General features: G+C 34.0%; 1 protein-coding gene across 1 annotated transcript in view; it reads left to right on the forward strand.

Annotated features, from left to right (window-relative positions):
* The window catches only part of ARHGAP15 (Rho GTPase activating protein 15), an 871,958-nt gene that overhangs the window by 773,652 nt on the left and 83,757 nt on the right, over window positions 1-14,549 (forward strand). Inside the window, exon 16 of the mRNA XM_074215108.1 lies at window positions 13,115-13,220. Within this exon, the coding sequence (XP_074071209.1) occupies window positions 13,115-13,220 (106 nt within the window). The remainder of the gene's footprint in view (window positions 1-13,114; window positions 13,221-14,549) is intronic.

A 14,549-nucleotide genomic window follows, 5' to 3' on the forward strand; every position in this document is an offset into this window, starting at 1 on the left:
GTTTAACTATTAGTTATCAGAGTTCACAGAGTAATTAACACTTTGAACTGATTACCAAATGGCAATTCTTGCTAGAAATGTCTAGGTGACATGTAAAGTGGACGCATTGTAGAGCACATCCCAGCCCCACTCCACCATTCTCCCTGTGAGCATACCCCACAAAAAAAAGCAAGGACTCTGACTATAATGAACAGGGCAAATTTTGTTTTTCAGTAAGGTATTTGCTATTACATATTGCATGTAATGTATGGCTCTGTTAAGGGGAAAAAATTGGAGTCCAAGTGGCTGGAAAGTTAGGTCTGCTCTGTAGCACTGTGAGATTGTTGACATCTGCCGAGGTTGGAGAGCTCAGTAAGCAGGAAATGGGGTGTCACTCTGAGTGGTAGTTTACCATTATCCTGGCATCCTAATGAAGTGTCTGCAGTGCACAGAGCTTCTGGATGGCATCTTAACGCACGGCTAAGCAAAAGCACTTCTCTCCTTGTCACTGTCATCCATCTGCCTGCACCCCACTGTAGCCAATGGGATGGAACCATGCTACAATGGGCTATAAGCCATTTAGAGTTGCACGTTGCATAATCAGTCCCATCAAATATGTAAAAAATGACTATTATTGGTTATTTTCCTCAAACTCTGGCACCTGGAGTTTGATACATTAAAGTTTAACTTTCCTAAGTGCTGGGTTTTTTTCCTGTTAATTCCAATTCCCCCCCGCCCCCAAATGGGAGCTAGTTGCAAGCTCATTGTCTTAAGTCTTTCTAATGGATTAAAAGAGTCATATGAATATTTATTAAAAACTCCACTGTACATCACACTTGGAGAATTCATCAATTTATAACATAATGCAATGGTCATTTTCTTTTGCAATATCTGTTTTTGAGGCAAGGATCAGGAATAAATCAACTCAAATCACAAATTGGTTGTTTTCTTCTTAGAGCACATTATTTAGTTCTCAGTGATAGTTTGAGGGCTTTGTATGGATTTTTTTAAGCCATAGTGTATTTCACAAAATACATTTGCATTTAAGCTAGTGTTGTCAATGCCAGATGATTAAACTTGGGGCTTTAATATGACCTCAAATAAAATTAAAATGAGTTTGAGATGAGGTTATCTGTCTTAGGTGACATAGGTGAGGAGAATGTATTTAATCCTGCCCTCAACTTCTGGATATGAGACATGTGATGTCTTCAAACAAATTCTTCCAGCAGCTTAGATCCAGAGGTAAGAATTTAAGTGATAAGATAGGTAGGGGGACAGAAGGAAGATATCTACAATGGATAGGAACAATAGGAATTGGCTCAATTGGGGGGGGGGAGGTTAGGGGGTGTCTTTAGATAAACAAGAGGGCATAACATAATTTGGTTGCATCAGGAATTTTTCGCAGGCATTAAAACTATGGTAAACATAACAGCGGGGAAGCTTGCACAGCATCACAGTGGGGAAGCTTACAAAGCGTCTGCCCGCCCTGTGCCTGGCTAGAGCCACTGCTAGAAGTCTCTGACTTTCATTAGCACTCAACAATTCACCCAGTTCCCCTGAAAAGGAGAAAAATCAAAGCAGCAAAGCCCCTCATTAATTATGGTAAATGCTCCCAGGTTACAGTGTTTTGGGGGGCAATGGTGGGGATGATGTTGAGTTAGAACAAAAGCTTCATCTTGAAACAAAAAGGGTGAAATGGGATTTCAGTGTATCTTTTTCATAAGCCATTAAGAGAGTATTTTGGAATATTCTACTACCTCATTAAATTAATATTTTAGATCACAAAATTGCATGGCATGTCATCCCATTTTCAAGCAGTAGAGGCTTAGAATCTTTCATTTCACACATAAAATGAACCAGTTATCTATATGATTCCAAATCACAAGTAATAATTTGGACTTCAGTACATATGAAAATCTTAAAACAGGTACTGTTTCCCTAAGGGAAAGTTGGAGATGGAACCCAGGCATAAGAATCACTACGGAGGGTCAGAGGTAGTATTATACATAAGGCTGAGGAATCATATTCCCTGTCCCCCAATCAAACACCCAAATTTGTGCTTCTTGTTGACAAATACTGGTCTTTCCCTTCTAAGAGCATTTTGTTTATCTGTGTCCATGGGCATTTAAAATTAATGTGTGTTTTCTAAGAAACCAAGATGGAGTGAGAGGTGATTTTTTTCCCCTAAGTTGAGGCACTAGAGTTAGTTTCTTCATTCAGATTCCCCCAGCTACTGTCAACATTACAGCCCATCAGCTTTCCTTCATGTTACTGTGATTTTCCAGAACTCATTTACAAGAGTCTCAGCAATATTAAATACTACCTCCAAAACTCTTTTAAATACACAAAGAAATAGAAAAACTCATCAGAACTAGACCATTGAGGAAAAGCTCCTTCCAGATTTACTGTTCACTACACATGTTAGTATAAAATATTCCACAAAGTCCCGTTTGTGATTCATTTGAAACAATCTTGATTTGCTTAAATTGTCACATTCTTCTTACACATTTCTTTCTAAATGCAAAAATGGCAAGGAATTCTCCTCCCTCTTCATTATAAAAGTGGAGACTTTCTGGCTTATTTATTCCTAACGGAACACTTGAGAAAGAAGAAAATATATAAATATCTCTTTCAGAAGATTAGTTGTCTCAATCTTTTAAAATAGAGGATTTGTTCATTTTTTACATAGTAAAAAAACTTGTGCCTTTTATTGTTGTTTCCTATTGTCAAATAAATATATTTCTTTTTCTTGAATTAGCTTCATGGTTATAAACCAGCATACCTTTTAAAAACTGTTTTTCCTTCATATGATATATAAATGCATATCTTTAAGCATCTGATATAAAAGTGACATATTCTTAGAATCTCTTTTTGAAACAAATTTGTGTTGACTCCTTTTTATCATTGTAATTTAATAAAAAGTCAGTATCTGAAAGAAAAGCCCTCTTAAAAACTAAAAAAAAAAGGAAGCCAGAATTTTCTCTAAGAACACACATTTTCATAGCAAAATCCAAGTTAAGCATTTCAGGCAAAAAATAACATAAGTGTTTTGAGTATTAAATTACATCTGATCTACTGGTAAATATTCTATTGACAAGGTCAAGAGCAGAAACAAGCCTGGCCACTGGGACAGAAGTGGGAACAAGCATTAAAAAAAAAAAGTAGACAGTTTATCAACTTCAGTTATAAAGTGAAGGACAATCCCTTCATAAAATGTTTGTTCAGGAAAGTCACATAGTTGTAAATGTAGATGCATTCATTTGTATGTACTCTGTACTAGATTAGTCTAAAAATGATATTGAGAATTTTAATGAAAAAATGGCTAATATTTTAAAGAAACTATAAAAAAAAAAGAGGGAGCAGGAGAAGAAAACGAGCTGTGGCAAAAAGCCTAGGCTCAGCAGCTTTCTGTGGGAAATGGTGAAATGTGACTATGTGATTTATAATGAGAAAAGGTATCTACAACATACAATTTTCTACCTAGCTGCAAATAATAATTCATAGTGATGTCCCTTCCAGATAAAAGACCTTTGCTATGTAGGACCCATGTGGTAAAATGATCATGATAAATGTCAGACCAGTGCAGGTAACGGCTTTACAAACCATTAAGATTAGCTGGTTCTTTTTTTCGATGATAACAGTAACCATGCTGTGACTCTATGTGGTAATAATATCTCAGTACTGATAAATGCCAGAGCCAGGCAGAGGTGTTTATCATTCTCAGTTCAGAAATGCTGACTAAAGTTACCACATGTTGCCTGTTTTTCTTCTTTTACAATAGACTCACAATTTAAAAATAGGCTGATTCATAAAATAATTTTATGTCCCAAATCTAGAAGGATTTTGCTGCTTTTGCAATTCATTAACATTCTCTTGTTCTGGGTGTCCCTGTTTAGTCACATCAAAAGATATTGGTTAGAGAAAAGTCTCATGAAAGGCAGTTGCCAACTCCTGAAAGATCTTTTTCAAAATTGACTTGCTTCTAGGCAAGACTTCGTATCTTTTTGCTTAAAATAAAAAATAACCCTAAAAAATGAAAAGAATCTTTAGTCCTTACCTCAAATGTCTTTCAAGACACTCTCCATGACCTTGGCAAACACCTTTGAACACAAATTTGTTCTTGATATGGCTTCTTTTAACCTTTGCAAATCTAATCTATTTAATGAGTCAACTATCTATATGAAAATTTAAGCCTCAGTTTGGAACCTTAGCTCTAGCTAAATGTTCTATGGTGATTTGAAAACATGGGAGAGTTTTGTCTATAAACAGAATTGGACAACTTTACCAAACTGACAGGTTGAAAGGTAGGATCTAGTTTATCTGGTCATTGAGTCATATCTGACTGTTTGTAACCCCATTTGGGATTTTCTTAGCACAGATACTGGAGTGGGTTGCCATTTCCTTCTCCAGCTATTTTACAGATGAGGAAACAAGCAAAAAAGAGTTAAGTGACTTGCCCAGGTTCATACAGCAAATAAATGCCAGATTTAAACTCTTGAAGATGAATCCTGCTAACTCCAAGGCTATCTACTATGCAACCATGAATAATAATAATAATCTGTGTTAGGTTGAGAATAATCTAATTTTTTAATCTAAAAAAAAAATTTAGGGAAAATTCTCATAGGCTATATTCCCTTTAGAATAGGGGAGGGGAATATCATGCTAACATGCCCTGAGAAATCATTTAGTCTACTGCTACCATGGCAACAGCAGGTGGGGCTCAAAATTCAATAAATCTATGAACTTTTTAGGGATGAATTAATTAAATGGTTGATCAAATGTAGCAGGCTAAATTTTAAGCTTGATAATTTTCTGTGGCCTATAAATGATGTTATAAATATCCAAATGGCCCTTGGCAGAAAAAAGGTTCCCCACCTCTAATTTAGAGGTATGAAAAGGGTGAATGATTTTCACTATCAATTAGACCACAAGAGTATCTTCAGATGATATTCAGAGCCAGTGAATTTAACAGAGTATAGAAATCACCTAAAAGGTTCATTTTGGGGCAGTAATTTCTATTCTATTCATGTATGAGAAGGAATTTGGGTTTGGGTAAATTCAACTTACTATTTTCATGATCAAAAAAAAAAACACACTGAAAAAATAATCAGAACTTAACATATAAAAGAGTTGATGCAGTCATCAAAAGTACAACCGGGGAGAGGCCAATGCCTGGATACAATATTATAAAACAAAGAAATTTATCTTTGAATTTGTGGTTCCCTTTTACTTATAGAAGGATAAAGAAGTCAAAAGTGATAATAATATAGAAGTAAACTCTAATCAAAGTTAATAATGAGAGAGCAGGGGTTTCTTGAAAATGTTTATAACTAGCTAGTTGCTTTAATGGATTATGAGATTATCAGCATAAATAATCATTTTACAAATGCAGATTACAATCCATCTACACCTTCTGATTTTATACAACTATCATTCAGACCTTCACTAGAATCCTCCAAAGAGAATCCAGTCAGCATGTGGGTATCAATGCAATACCTAATCTATACATTATCCATTGTTCTCATTTACATGACTGGTCTTTCTTCTTATGCAGTCATATACATCTTTGATGATATCTTTAATTTTATTTTTTACGCATAGTTCAGCAGTACTAATAATGTTACAACCAATTTAAACTCGCTATAGGTTCTTCCATTGCCTCTTGGATAGCCCATGATTTTGATTCTATGATGAATATGAAGTTCTACAATTCACAGACATTTAAAAACATTCAGAGTACATACAGGCAATGAAAGTATAAGTTGGGTATCTGAGAGAAGTTCATGGTAATTAAAAGTGGTACAGAACATTACAACATATTTTTTCCTCTTCATTTGTGAACCCAGATCATATTATTCTTGTGCCTAAGATTTATGCACTGAAGGACCATTCAGTGTGCAGATCATTCAAGTATGTCATAGCCATAGCACTAAGGATTCTTCATCCACTTAGTTTTTCTTTCATGAATTGCTTGACCAAGCTCTTCTGAGTACTTTTGAGCTTTATTTAGAAAGGTCTGCAGCATTTTACAATTTACAATATCTGTAAACTGAAGTGTTTGGAGAACCTTACTATATTTAGAGGATTTATTTCTTTTTGAAATTTATTCTGTACTGTAGAAGATATCTTTGACAAAATAATTTTTCTTGTTTGATACTAAAAATGTTGATATAGATATTTCTTTTGGGATATATAATAAATGTTGTATTATATTAATATATTCATGGAAGGTACTTGTTTTAAAATATTTTTCAAACCAACTATTTTTAGTAACTAAATTCCTCAATTATATCATTTGGCAGTATAACTTTTCAAGAGGAAACTTTTCAAGACCAATAATATTTACATTATTTCCATTATAAATTTTATGTCTTGAAGTTTCTATGAGCGTCATTAGAGAAATCCATAGTATCAAAACTCCCTTCAGTGTCTTCATACCTCCTCAGATCTAGATTAGGTGGGGATCAAGATGGAAACTTTCCACTCTGCCAGTCCTCAATCCTGGCACCTCTCATCAAGATTCTTGTTCCTTCCAAGACTTTCTGTCTAAAGTTTGTGTGCAAAGATCAAAGATGCTTATCAGAGAAGATAAAAAAGACAATTGACATTTATTTTTCCTCCATGTTTTTTAACTAATTTGTGTTTTAAGAGGAATGGTCAATTTCTCTGACAGATATTTACTGCCTATGGATATTTATTCAAGATTCTTCTTATTTAAAAAAGTACTGTTTTTAAAAACCCAATATCTTGGGTGTTTAGGACCTTGCAATGAAAAAGATAGGGACATAAAGAAGAACTAAAAATAATGTAAAAAATGTAAAAAGAAGAACTTGAAAATAATGTAAAAAAAATTTTATATGGTACAGTCAGATTAATGTGGGCATAAGAGTCAGAAGAATTTAAATCTGAGCTCTTCTCATTTTCCTTGATCAAATCTCTTAATCTCTCTACTCAATTTCTTCATCTAGGAAATGAGTGGATTAGATTAAATAATCTCTGAGGTCCCATCCAGGTCTAAATCTATGATCTTCATTAATATAGGAAATGACTCAACTATGACCCAAGTTCATTTAAGTTTTGAAGATACTCTTTGTCCTTTCATGTCCTGTAAATAATATTCCTCTATACTTGGCTTGAACTATTCATAGCCAAGCTTAATATTGCCTATAATCAGACTTTCATCATACTATGTATCTGCACATAGAATGTGTCTTCCCTTTAATTCAGCATAAAGCATGGCCTTTCAGTTTTACAGGAAAAAAAATGTGTTGAAAAATTGCAAAGTGGCGACTTATGGGTTAGCATAAAGCCCATGATTTTTCTTTGTTTATAATAACATGACATCTCTATTTACGGCGTACCTACTTTTGAATTTTAACAAAACACTCCATTGATAATTAATGACTTTCTATATATTTACAAAACCATCACATACTGTAGGCTGCTGCTGCTTTCAGGGAATGGCACTAAGGAAGAAAATTTATGACTTAATGTTATTTTGAAGACAGCCTGAAACTGTAAGCAAACAGGTGTCAGTAGGGCAGAATAGGAAGCTCAAAAAATAGTCTGTATAATACTCCAGCTTTAAAAGTGTAAAAGTCTGTGTGTTTATATATATGTAGAGAGAGATTAGATTAGATATGAATTTGTTCCAAATTATCTTTACACAAACTAAAATTAAGCTGTTGTGAGGTCTCTTTTTTAAGCAGCCATTTCTATAACCAATGAAGATGAACCATGGTCATTCACTACAATTTTAATTGACTGGCAAAACCCAAAGGGTTCTTCTCTAATTGGAAGACATGCTGGAATTATTAAAGTGTGCCCATGTAAATTTAAGCACCTATTTTCACTCCATCAAAATGGGAGAGCACTTCATAACTGGATCTATAAATGACCACCCAAAGCTCTTGTTCCTTAACTTTGGGTGTAATGTGTTCTAAAAAAAAGAAAACTTCACAAGGCAAAGAGGGATGTTCTTCTCAAATATAGACCTGTAATATATGTGACTTCATTTTATCCATATAATACTTGAATTATACAAAAAGACTCTGAGAGACAGAATAGCTAGAATATTGTCCAATCTTGATTAAAAAGAACATTCTCCCTTAAGGCTTTTAGATAGAGAGAATGAATAAAACTCCCCAAACACTGATTTCTATGAGGTTAAGGCTTTTCTCACTCTGTGAGGGGGCAGATATCAAAGCAGAATTCATCTTGAACACTGATTTGTTGAATCTATAAATAAACTAATAATAATAAAGTCGTAGATTGTAGGACCAGAAAAGAGTTCATGGGTCATCAGGTCCAAGGCCCTTTATGGTACAGGACATTTCCTTTCATCTTATTCAGTGAAATTTTATCTTATCTCTTCTCACATAGGAATCTAGTTATAAATGTCCTTTTTTTAGTAGTGACATTTAATGCAGATAAATGCAAATGTAAACATCATAAACCATATTTCTAGAATTATGACCTGGAAACCATGAACCAAAGGAAAACTCTTAAGGCCAGTCCAACATCCCAAATCTGTCTACATTCTTTTCTTATTACCAAAATTATTTTATTACTTATCATGTCACTCAATAGAAGTTATTTCTTTTGTTCCTATATTTGTAACATTATGCTCAGGGCTGAGAGAGGGTTCTTTTGAGGAATCATTGTTTTTGAAATAAAACTTATGGGTAAAATGAAGGTTAAAGCCAACATAAAAGTCCTACAGAATGAGGTTGTTCCAGACAGTGGGCAGTGTATAGAAGGAAACAAAAAAAAAAAAACAAAAAACAATGAAATTGTTCCTGGATACTGGGAACCAAGACTAAAGGAACAATACTGAATCCTAAGGGACTGAGGGTGGGACCACAGATGGATTACAGACAAAAGAATTATGGAATCTGTTGTTAATTGAAAGAAAAGAGACACTTGGTTGAAAGCCTATGAGTATACAATCTACCTCCAATGTCTCCAATACTCCTGTAAGCATAGGCTTGATTTCCTCCAAGTGACAATGTAAGCAAGTCAGATGTGTCTGTTCATCTTCTCAAAACTCCCAAAACTTTTGAAATGCTGAAAAAACATATACTAAAGAGAAGATATTAATTTTTTTTAAAAGCTCTGTCTTTGGGATTCAAGTTAGCATGTCTTTCATAAGTTATGTATTGATCTTAGATCATTAACCATTCAGAATTTTAAATGTTGATTCCAAATTCTAATATGACATGTCCATAAAGCTGACATTTATAAAGCTATCTTACCACTTTTGATTGAATTTGCTTTTTTTTAAAGTTTTTCACCACATACCTCAAAAGTACTGTTTACAGATTTCCCCAGCTACAGAAAAAGACAAGTGTGGTATCAATCTGAATAGTATACTGTTATGTTCCCATAAGGTTTTTGAGAGGGGACTTTTTTTTGGTATTTTTTTTAAAAAAATAAATTATCCTTAATATTCATTTCAGGCATGTGTGTCCTCTGTGCAACTTGAGTGCTTAAATCAAATAGATGTAAGACATTGGGCAAGTTAATTTATTTGTTCCTCAATTTCCTCATCTTTAAAATGATAGCGTTAGATGAAATAATTTCTAAGTTACTTTTCATCTCTAAAACCCAACACCTACAATAGTTGACACCGTTCCTTCTCCTCTTACACATAGCATAACTCCTTGTGATGTCTTCCAACTTTATCACTCAATCAGAACAACTTTGTCCAAAATTATGACTGTTTTCCAATAGCAAAATCATATAGATTTATCTCAGCCCCTATTGTTTTGAACTTTTTTGCTTTGACATTATTAATCATTTTCTTCTCTACATGGTGACTCTTCTCTCTGGGCTTACCTGACATTAATCTCTGTTGATGCTAATCTGACCTATCTGGTTCCTCCTTTTCAGTCACTTTTATTAGATGATTATACAATGTCTGCCTCTCAAATCACTAGTTTGCACTTGAGATCTTACCCCGAGAAGCCTTCTCGTCTTTCTCTACAGCCTTTCTTTGTGATTTTATCAACTCCTATGAGTTCAATAATCATCTTTTTGTATATGACTCATATATTAAATGATCTCTCTAAAAGATCAGTACTGCATCACCAAATTCTATTCCGCATTTCTCACTGTATATCCCATAGGCCTTTCAAACTTAATATCTTCAAAACACAACCTATTATTTTTCTACCAAATCTCACCCTTCTTCCAAACTCATTTCCATTGAAGGTACTAGCTTTCTATTAGTCCCCTAGTCTTAAAACATGAAGTTATCCTTTCTATTTCACACCATACTCAATTACTTGCTAAATCTTATTGGATCCATAGTCTCTGCATCTCTCCCATATGTGCCCTTCTGTTTTCTCTGTTGTCACTTTTGTTTTAGGCAGCCCTCATCCCCGGCATCCTAATTTGTCTTCTGGGAAGCTAAGTGGAAGATAGAAAGCCAGGCCTGAAGTAAGGAAAACTGAGTTCAAATCTTGCCTCAGGCACTGACTAGTTTTAACCCTAGGCAAATCACTCACTCCTGCTTGCCTCATTTTCTTCATCTGTAAAATGGGCTAAAGAAGGAAATGGAAAGCAATCCCTTTTCTTTGCCAAGAAAAGTCCAAATGTTATCATGAAGACTCAGACCTGACTGAAATTACTGAACAACCACAAAAATTGGTCTCTGCCTCAAGTTTTCCTTCACATAGCTATCAAAGTGATTTTTCTAGAACAAAGAATAAAGAAGGAAATTCCCCCATTCAAAAAATTCTGGTGTTACTTTCTTGTCTGTAGATAAAATATAAGGGGGTGTGTGTGTGTGTGTGTGTGTGTGTGTGTGTGTGTGTGTAGATTTATAGAGAGAGATTTACATAGAGAATAAACTATAAAGATAAAATAGAAATTTAAAAAGTATTCAAGCCTTCCACAATCTAGACCTAGCACTATCTATCCAGTTTGATTCCACATTACTCATCTTCACTGAGCTGATGTGTTATTTTTCTATACACAAATGTGACAATTTATCTCTTGATTTGTGCCTTTCATAGGCTACACCCATGCCTTGACAATTTATTTTCTGAATTCTAGAGTCAGGTAGAATGTCCAACACATAATAGGCACTTACTGTGAAGGTTCTTTGATTTTTATTAGTATGCATTCCCTCCCTGCCTATTTCTTAGAATACATAACTCCAGTCAAACCTCAACTCAAGGCTAGCTCCTTAGGTGAGGCCCTTTCAGATCTCCCAATTGCTAATGCCCCTCAAAAAACATTAATTTGTACTTATTCAAATAAAATAAAATAATAACAACAATAATTAGCATCTTAAGCTTTTTTTTAAAGCACTTCACAAACTTTATCTCATTTTTATCCTCACAACAACTCTGGGAATTTGATACCATTATTAGTCTATAGAACCTAAGGCAGATAGATATTAAATGACTTTGACCAACCAAGGTCACACAGTTAAAAATTGTCAGAGGCAAAATATAAATTCAGATCTTCACAATACAAGGCCCAGAATTCTATCTACTATGCTACCTTGCTGCTTTAAATTTTACAAATATTAAAATGATATGTTATTAGTATTATTATTTACTACTATTACTCATGCTTAAATATTTTGTATTCATTAGTACAAGGTTTAAGAGCAGCTGGGTAGTACAGTGGATAGAATGCCAGGCCTGGCATCAGGGAGACTCATGTTCATGAGTTCAAATCTGGCCTCCAACATTTATTACCTGTGTGATCCTGGGCAAATCACTTTTACCCTTTTACCCTTCATCTGTAAAATGATCTACTCCAATATTGTTGCCAAAAAAATTCCAAATTGGGTTCACAAAGATTTAGATACTACTGTCAATGACTCAACAACAACAACATGATGTTTTCTCACTTAGATTATAAACTCATTGAAGGCAAAGGATATTTCAATTTTGTCTTCAAACTACAGCCCTGAGTACAGTCTGGCATGTTATAGGCTTTTGATTGAATGACTATTGTTATCATGTCTGCTGTTCACTTTGTCAAGTATGGGTGAAATAAAAAAAAATGAATCATTATTTCTCCAAAATATACTTTCAGCTAGACAGCATGGTATAGTGGAGAAAATGATGAATTTGGGAAATCTAAAGTTCAAATGTCAGTTGTTATTTGTGTAGTTGTTAATTGTGGACTCTGGATGTCACCCTCTCTGTCTTAATTTCCTTGCTTGTAAAATAAGATTAGATCAACTCTAAATGTTATGATTCTAGGCACATTTCTTATAAAGTTTATGTAGACCTATCACATATTATTCCATTTTTAATGGAATTGAGTTACAGGATCTAGACATCTTTCCCACTGATCTGCTATGAACTCTGGTGAAATTAATCAATTAATAAGTATTTATTTATCACCTATATTGTACCCAAACCATGCAATCATAGTAAGAGAATTAACATTAGTTAGCCAATGTTAACAAATTAGCCTCCTTTTCTATTTTACCCTCTCGCATATCTTTTATTATAAACAAACATCAGTCTCTACATACTGGATAAGATTTCCCTGCTCAAAAGAATTAGATAAAATAAAAAAAGGAATGGGATTCAAATCAGAAGGCTATAAATTCAATATATCATAAAGGAGTCTATCCCATTAATATAGAGGTAAAATGAATTCATTAGAAGAAATACAATACTATTTTTGAAAAGCATCCTTTTTTAAAATGTTTCTTAACAAACCATCTACATTTCAAAGAATATTTAATTTTTAACTCAGTTCTCTTTTTTTCAGCAGAAAGCATAAAAATACCAGGGAGAAAAATAAATTGAGTCACAGATTCTTTGAGCTGTTTAATGTCACTCAAAGCCACATAAATCATAGAATATTTGTACTTGTATCTAACTGTGTCTTTATGAAAATGAGCATAAATTTAAGAAAAACAAGTTAATTCCCTGTTTGCTCCACAACTTAGAAGATATAACTTAGAATGTGCTGTGATATTTTCAAGCTATCATGAACCTCCAATCTGATTAAAGAGAAATTCTGGGAAAGCTTTGTTAGATCTAGCCACATATTCTCTTTCAAAAGACTGCTATATGCTAATGCTCTGGTTAAACCTATGGAAGAAAAACCCTTTTTTTAAATCTAGCTTTTTTCCTCTGCTTTTTTTTTTCTCCAACAGAAAAACAAGACAACAACATGAGAATTGAAGCAATAAAGGCTTTGGTACAAAAGCTTCCTCCACCAAATCGTGACACAATGAAAATCCTATTTGGACACTTAACTAAGTAAGTTGCAAGTTCTTGTGGGAGTTAATGTTTTAAAATTCCCTCCAATGAGTAGTTTTTAGTTAAATTCTCTGAGATAAGAAGCTTTTTGGTAATCCAAAATTTCCAGTGTAGCCTGTCGAGTTCTACTACAGGGCAGGCTTTATTGAAGGACCTTCTGAAATGATTCTTTGATTATGTCTAAAACACAACATTGAGTTGATAGACAACTACTGGTACCATAACCAATCACCAAAGCTCCCCTTTACCTATTGGTGCTTATCTGGCTCCAACTCTTATGAACTTAATTCCCCACTCTAGAGGTAGAGGTGAATCTTCATATTAAAAATTATTTAGCAACTAAACAATGTTAGCCACTGATTTTAGCCAGAATTCCTTTTTACTAATTAGATTCCTTGAATGCTACTCAATGTTTTCAAACTAATACTGAGCAAAGCTAGCTGTGTATTTAATAACTTTGGAAGAATTAGTATCCTCTCTCTTTTTTTTGCACAGTTGTGTATAAAAGGATGTAGAGGGGCAGCTAGGTGGTACAGTGGATAAAGCACCAGTCCTGCAATCAAGAGGACCTAAGTTCAAATCAGGCATTCAGATGCTTAATAATTGCCTAGCTGTATGACATTGGGCAAGTCACTTAATCCCATTGCCTTAAAAAAAAAAAAGATGTGGAGCACAATAATCATCATGGTAATCTCACTATCTTTTATTAAACTTAACACCTTTATCACATATATCTCTAACCTCAAAATTCAAATTATTTAATTCTTATTTTTCCAGTCTCTCCAATATTTTCTCTGGTCTAAGCCAACTGATTCCTTCTTGTTCTACCTATTGATAGATTGTGAATATTAGAAAAAGTAGAAAGACAAATCCAGAACTATAATAGATATTAGAAGCTCAATTAATCTCATTGTTGATAAACTCTAGTCTAGTATGATCCCTGGTGGTGGTAAGAATCATGGATAGGACTATAGATAAATTATCATCAGTTTAATGGCTGCCATTTATATACTGCTTATAATAAGGTACTAACAGAGATGTGCTGGAACCAGTTCCTACCATCTGGGAGAGAGTCAATTGTTAAGTTTCACATTTGTTAAGTTTCATTTCACAGCTCAGAAGGGTAGAAATCAGGTCCTGATTTTCTGTTTTGTTGATTTGAACTTAAAAAATTGATGAAGAAAGTATTAAATAAAGTAAATGTAAAAATGCATCCTGCTATATTTTCTCATCTCTCTACTTTGAGTATCCATCCCCCTTTCACTTTTGCAGGGATGGTAGAAGAGCAGTGGAAAGGTGGTAGGGGATGTTAAGAATCAGATAGTTTTA

The sequence above is a fragment of the Macrotis lagotis genome, chromosome 1, assembly GCF_037893015.1.
Source record: "Macrotis lagotis isolate mMagLag1 chromosome 1, bilby.v1.9.chrom.fasta, whole genome shotgun sequence".
Classification (NCBI taxonomy): domain Eukaryota; kingdom Metazoa; phylum Chordata; class Mammalia; order Peramelemorphia; family Peramelidae; genus Macrotis; species Macrotis lagotis.